Raw genomic sequence first — 6541 nt, forward strand, 5'->3', positions numbered from 1 at the left:
CATCATGGTGTCACCGAAAAGATTCAATTTCACCTTCTACCAATCCTTGAGGTAAATATTTTCAAGACATTTTTAACAATTCATAACGTAAGAACAATAACAAAATCTACCTATCTATCTTATAAACCAAAATTCTCATACATATATTTTCATTTTTTTAGGAAAACAATGTAGATATGTATATACATTGTTTGGAACATACAAGTAGATGTTCCAAAGGCTTGGAACATACAAGTAGCTCAGGAATTGAATTTTTAACAACTGCAGGAGGATCAAAGGCTTGGAGAGGAGATGTAAAGTGGCGGAATCCAGTGGAATTGCTATGATGGACAAGGCTTCATGTCTCAGCAAATCAATCAAAGTGAAGCTCATATTTTAAATTATGATGCTTTTGGTAACATTTTGCACCAATGCAGCATCTCCAGAAAGCTTAATGAAGCTGCTTAGAATATCTGATTTGCTAGTTGTGGCCTGTGGGAGATATTGGAATATCAAATGAGAGAATTTTAGATGTTATATCTATGGAAAGCAAACGATACATATATAAGTGAATTTTATAAGTACAAATAAAATAAAGGAAGATTAGATAAATTTCCTCTAACCTCTGCAATTAGTCACTAGGGGGGAATTATGACAAATTTAATAAACACAGCCCTTGATTACTAACACCCGATAAGTCTGTCACCTTTAAAATTGACTATTTTGTAGCCCACAAAGATTTACAATCATCAAAAGAATCAAACCATCTAACCCTCAAAGGAACATCTTATAAGTCAGCCATGGCAATAGTAGAAGTTCATATATGCTACCAATTTTAAAGTTCACTTCTTGACAGGACCGGGATTTGATCCCTCTCTCTCTTGCTTCGACAACAAGAGATTGAAACAATTACGGTATTCCCTTCACAATAAACACATTGTTTTAATTTCTAATCTTCTCATGCAAATTTGTTTCCTAAAAATCCTTACCTTATGGTTCATTGTCAACGAGATGGTTCCTAATTTCAATTACAGGAATTCACAGTTAGAACCTCGTCAATCACATGAAACTTATAATTATATTAAGATTTTTATGTCCAAGCACAATTTTCATCCTGTCACCCAGTGGTTTGTTCAAAAATTCCTTGTTCTGTTAAGCACAAAACATTATACATTAGAGCACACGAAGCTTCAAAATGAATGATGAATCTAAAATATTAGAACCGAAATTACCAAATAAGCAACAACATTCAACCCTAATATTCAAGCATTTTCACTCATTAGTAACAACACAAAAGATTAATTTGATTAGAGATCAGACCATCGCACAGTCCAAGTAGCTAACAAGAAACTAACCTTTCTTCTCGAGACCCATTAAATGGAATACTGAAAATTGATTGATGAGTTCTCCAACATGGTAAACTAAATAGTAGTTCTTTATGTAACTTGCAGATATAACCTTCCCATGCCATAATGGCAGCAGAAAATTTAGCCCAATCAAAGGAATGCTGCTCATTCTCATCGATAGAGACAAGGTGGAAAGCTGACCCAGCACATAGATCATCCTTAAAAAAAGTAGACTTTAGCCCACTGATTTTCTCCCGCTGTGATTGTGATAATTGTAACACTTTGTCAGCTCCTATTTCAACTTTGGAAGTTGGGAATTCAGACGCTTTCCAATGGAAAAACTGCACTACCTATTTAGCATTACAAATTAGTTCAAGTCACTAGTGGCAGAATACACTTCATCGAAGTTTCTGCTTTTTCTTTTAAAAGAATAAATACTAATAATTGAATAAAAATGTTACAACTTCTGGTAGGGCTAGAGCACCAGCCCCACCTGCGCGCTTACACATAACTAATATTTCAGGAGTTAACTAATTAAATATGGGTTGTCTTAACATGTGTCCTAAGACCACTAAAAAACAAAACGTTTGCTTATCTCGATGTCTATATGTACAAAAAGACAAAAAAAAAAATTCTACTGCAGTGATGTGCTCATTTTTTTTCTACTGGTCTCAACGTATACCCTAAGGGCACACGTTAAGGCAACCCATCAAATATTCAGGAGGAGACCTATCGAGACTTCACCTATTTGGAAAGTTCATTTAATAATTCCTACATGTAATATGAATGAAAATTCAGCAGGCTTATTAATATTTTCTTGGTTAGGTACAATGCTTCCTGAATTCTCATAAAATGGAAACTAAATAAATCTCTACAAAGGGATAGTGAGTGAAATGGTGAGGAGACACAGAAGAAAGCATAGCTTTTCGATATCGACAAGAATGTTAGATGAAACATACATGACATCGTTATGGTGCCTCAAGTCAATATATGCATCAGATTAAATCTTCTTTTATCTACAATAAACATTACAAGAGGAAAAACTTAAAAGTACCTGAAGTGCATGCAAAATGTTGACGAACTCTTTGCTGAACAACTCATCTGCCCTAGCTAATTGCAGTGGCTCCAACAGTAGTTCAGAGAAATCTGAGAAATTGTCCATATCTTGAGAAAAATAAATACTATATCCCAGAACAAGCATTCTTGCCCAGCATATGTTAAACCCTAGCTCCTGATCAGAAGATTGATTGGGAGCAAACCAGTACATGTTACTGGATGCTGGTAAAGGTAGGCACGTATCAAACACGTTATCAGATCTATGCAGAACGCTTTGTTGTGAAAGAATAGAAATAAGTTTAGCATCCTCATCGTGGGAACTATCACGACTGAACCATAATGTAAGTGTTAGTCTTTCCCCATCCGTTACCTGAAAAAAAAAAAAAAAATTAGCATCAGAATACCATGAGATCCATAAACGATGCAGTTAGAAACCAAAGTGCAGAACCATAACTCTCTGGCTTTGAAGAATAAAATAAATGCTTTAATGATTTATACTGATAGAAGATTATCATCAAAGGAATAATAAAAAGTACAGTGCTAGTTTATCGTGTAAAGTTTGTTTGGGTCCCCCTCTTCAAGAAAAACACTCAAGTCATTCTGATACAACATTCTTCTAATATGTATCAGTGCAGAAATAAAATTTCATAATTTCCAATCTACTCCTACTACTAGTAATAATCAACATGCAGAAGAACCATGAATATGAGTGAAGAAATAAAAAGATGTAAAAATTAAAAAACCACACTCATAGATAGGAGCATTATACGCATAAATTTTCATCACATTACCATCATATGCCTCACCATTCAAAGGATGCTCACATATTGATACCAAAACAAACCACTTAATAATCTTTTACTTAAAAAAGTGGAACATAGTACATAATAATTGGAGAAAGCGATGTACACGAGAGAGAAAGAACGAGAAAAATGAACCTCATCAACGGAATGAATATTGCGGCTGTCAGCTGTGTACATCACAACATCCTGATAAAAGAAAAAAAAAATCAACAAGAATAAATCCAGTGGATTGGACCTTACATGACAAGCTACCAATACGATGAGAACCAAAACAATTACAAGTTTCTACTATAGATGATTAAACCACTGCATTAAAATGTCACCTAAGTCTAAACATGTACTTTCACTTACTAACAAAAACTGCCACATTCTATCTGCTTTTTCGGAAATTCTCATATAGGCATGTGTTATCATACTGTATTTTAATGTTGAAACATTACTGAATAAAAGGTTACATTTTGTGCTCTTTCTTCCCTAGAAAATGGTGTACTAAACATTCTTAATTCATGATTACGTATGAACATGAAAAAACCCTCTCTTAAGTCTTCATTTATACTTAATGTGGTGAATGCAAATATCTTGAGAAGCATTCAGTGACATCACTTACTCCAGCCATAGGTGCAAAAGTTTTTGGTTCTCCTTCCTGGAAGTTAAAAAGTCCTCCTTCAAAATCCTTTCCATAACTATTCAAATAACAGACTGCCTTTTCAACAACAGAAGCATGACAACTGTGAGAAGGAGTCATAAAGATTTATATAAAAAAGCAGATGCCACAACCATGAGAATAACTTAATTCATACATCACTATAAGAATATATTTGATCTATGAGGAGAGTTATAATTGATGCAAACTACCGAGGCTAAAATGAAAGATAAAATGATGTTTTTCAGTAGATAGCTGCAAACCATGGTTTAAATATCACCTACACTAATTAAATTTGACTTAGAATACCAGTCTCTGGTAGAGAATATTAATCTTTATTTTCATATATTTTCAGCACCATATAACCAAGCAGACTATTTTTCCGCACTAATCTTAAAGATTTTCAGACCATCTAATAGATTTATTAAAATGAAAATCAGTGAAAAAAAATGTAAAGATATTGATATCTTTGTTCCTGCTTATTTATTTTTTCTTGTTTGTTTTTCAGATTTTCCTAACTTCAAAGTATGTAATAGCATTGAAAACTCAAGTATTTTGGCAGTTAAAATCTCATTTACAATGGATAAATCTCCTCAACAAACAGTATTAAGCCGTGCTTCTCATAAGCTTAATTGCACAAATCACTAGTACCATACTCCCTGCCATTTCCAAATTTATACATTTCTTTTTTTCCCTTTTTTAAAAGATGCATTTCATGAAACAATATTTGTAAAGCTCCAACAAAATTTTGTTCATTAAAATAATAACTTGAATCAGTACCTATCACTTCCTTCTCATATTGATATATATACATCATTTTGAATCTCAATCTATCCCTTGACATCAAAATTCAAGAACTTGCTAAAAATAAACAAAGTAAACACGAGCTGCACTCACCGTAAAGTCCCGTTGTTTGAGATAGGGTCTGTTATCATCACTGTGCCACCCAATGCTAGCTCCTCTGGTCCAGCTGATCATTGATAAACGCTATAATCAGATTTTTAAATGGTAATCACTAATAAAAAAACTAAAAGAAATATTACTACTCTCTAGGGAAAGCACGATCAAACACATAACTATCACAACATTGCAAAAGAATGCAGATGAAAAGACATCACAGTATAAACCCAAAAAAGAAACTATATTCTCAATAAGTCAGCTCAAATAAGAGCCACCATGTCCACATTTCCACAAGTAAATTCTTTGTCTGCATAAGGGTTTTTCCTAACAGCATCTCACTACAAGGTTCACTAATTTAAAGCTTTTCACCAGTAATACTGAATGCAAAACTTGTAACAATTTGAGCTGAAAAAAAAATTACAAATCTGATTAATGCTATTAAAATATGAGCTTTAAAAATAACAACTGCAAAAAAAAAAGAAAATATTACTAGAATATAAAAAATAAAAAAAAAATAAAAAAAAATAAAAAAAGACCTTATTAAGCCGGTGAATTCCACAACAAGCTCATACTCACAGCCAAAAAACTCCTCAAGTTTTTCTTTCAATCTCTCTGCCATTAAAAACGAAAAAAATAATTATTTATTTAGTAAATAAAAAAAAGAAAAGAAAAGGATGGTGTTAAAGTAGATGGTCTTACCTCTGATGGGAACAAAAGGCATGATGAAATGAGCAGAAATTAGTGGCGATGAGATGAGAAAGAGTGGTTGAGAAGACGTTGGGTCTATACCCCATGTGCTGCAACTTGTGGTATGAATTCAGTTCCTATAAATCAAATTTCGGAAATTCAAAACAAAAAAAATGAAAACCCATAAAAAAAAGTTGTAATACTAATGACCTTGCATTCTTCAGTGCTTAGGAAATTCTTAGTATCAGTCTGGGATGATCGCTCTCCGCCATTAACACCGTTCTGGTCTTTCTGGTTCGTTTGATTTCAGTGTTATGAGGAAATTTAACTGTCGGCCATCCCAAGTTTCCATTAACAAAATGTCATAAGAATCTTTTTTATTTTTTTAGGTTAAAAAATATGACGTGGCATACTTAAGTGTAATTAAAGCAGTAAAAAGGATTAGGGTGAAAAGATTTAAAAATTTAGGGTTAGAGTATAATAAAGAGAGTGATTTAAAATTTGAAAGGCAGAACACATTTCTCTATGTTCTTTCTCTCTCTCTCGTTTTTTTTTCCAATTTTCTGCAATTTCTCAATTCTTTGCTCTTGCATTTTATTCATTCATTGTCATTCCGATTAAGTTATAATGGCTGAGTCCTTAAAGAAACAGAAAAAACCACCATATACTCCCAAATTTTAGGCATGATTGGGTCTACCAAAAATGGAGAAGAAGAAGTTGTGGTGGGAGTAACTTCCGATGACTGAAGTTGCTCCACTAGGAGAGGAGACGGTGTCGACGGACGAATATTCTATGGTGAAACAAGGGAGGGCAAGAGTTGAAATTGAAACTGAAGAGGAGGATGCTGACGCAAATCTAAGCGTCAGACGTCAGACATGATCGCTTAAGCGATCTAAAATCGCTTAAGGACGACCAAGAGTAAAAGCAAAGGATCGCTTAAGCGATCTGGTATATGACAGAAGATCGCTTAAGCGACTATAGTATAAGCGATTTTAGATCGCTTAAGCGATCATGCATGGGCAGAAGTTGATTCTGCCTCGGACATGATCGCTTAAGCGATTATAAATCGCTTAAAGCGACCAACGTTAAAAGCAAAGGATCGCTAAGCGATCATGCGTCTAGGCACT

At 33.8% G+C, this 6541-nt stretch overlaps 1 protein-coding gene across 1 annotated transcript; it reads right to left on the reverse strand.

The window, feature by feature from the left end:
• Positions 1 to 225: 225 nt before the first annotated feature.
• On the reverse strand, positions 226 to 5686 carry LOC116125351. Its single transcript, XM_031411085.1, is given in 11 exon segments — positions 226 to 471; positions 1335 to 1675; positions 2380 to 2751; positions 3320 to 3370; positions 3792 to 3887; positions 4725 to 4797; positions 5264 to 5339; positions 5427 to 5463; positions 5465 to 5551; positions 5625 to 5653; positions 5656 to 5686. Coding segments are annotated over 11 exon segments (1221 nt in total). The 3' UTR covers positions 226 to 443.
• Positions 5687 to 6541: the final 855 nt, after the last annotated feature.

Source organism: Pistacia vera, unplaced genomic scaffold (assembly GCF_008641045.1).
Source record: "Pistacia vera cultivar Batoury unplaced genomic scaffold, PisVer_v2 Contig163, whole genome shotgun sequence".
In the NCBI taxonomy this organism is placed as follows: Eukaryota; Viridiplantae; Streptophyta; class Magnoliopsida; order Sapindales; family Anacardiaceae; genus Pistacia; species Pistacia vera.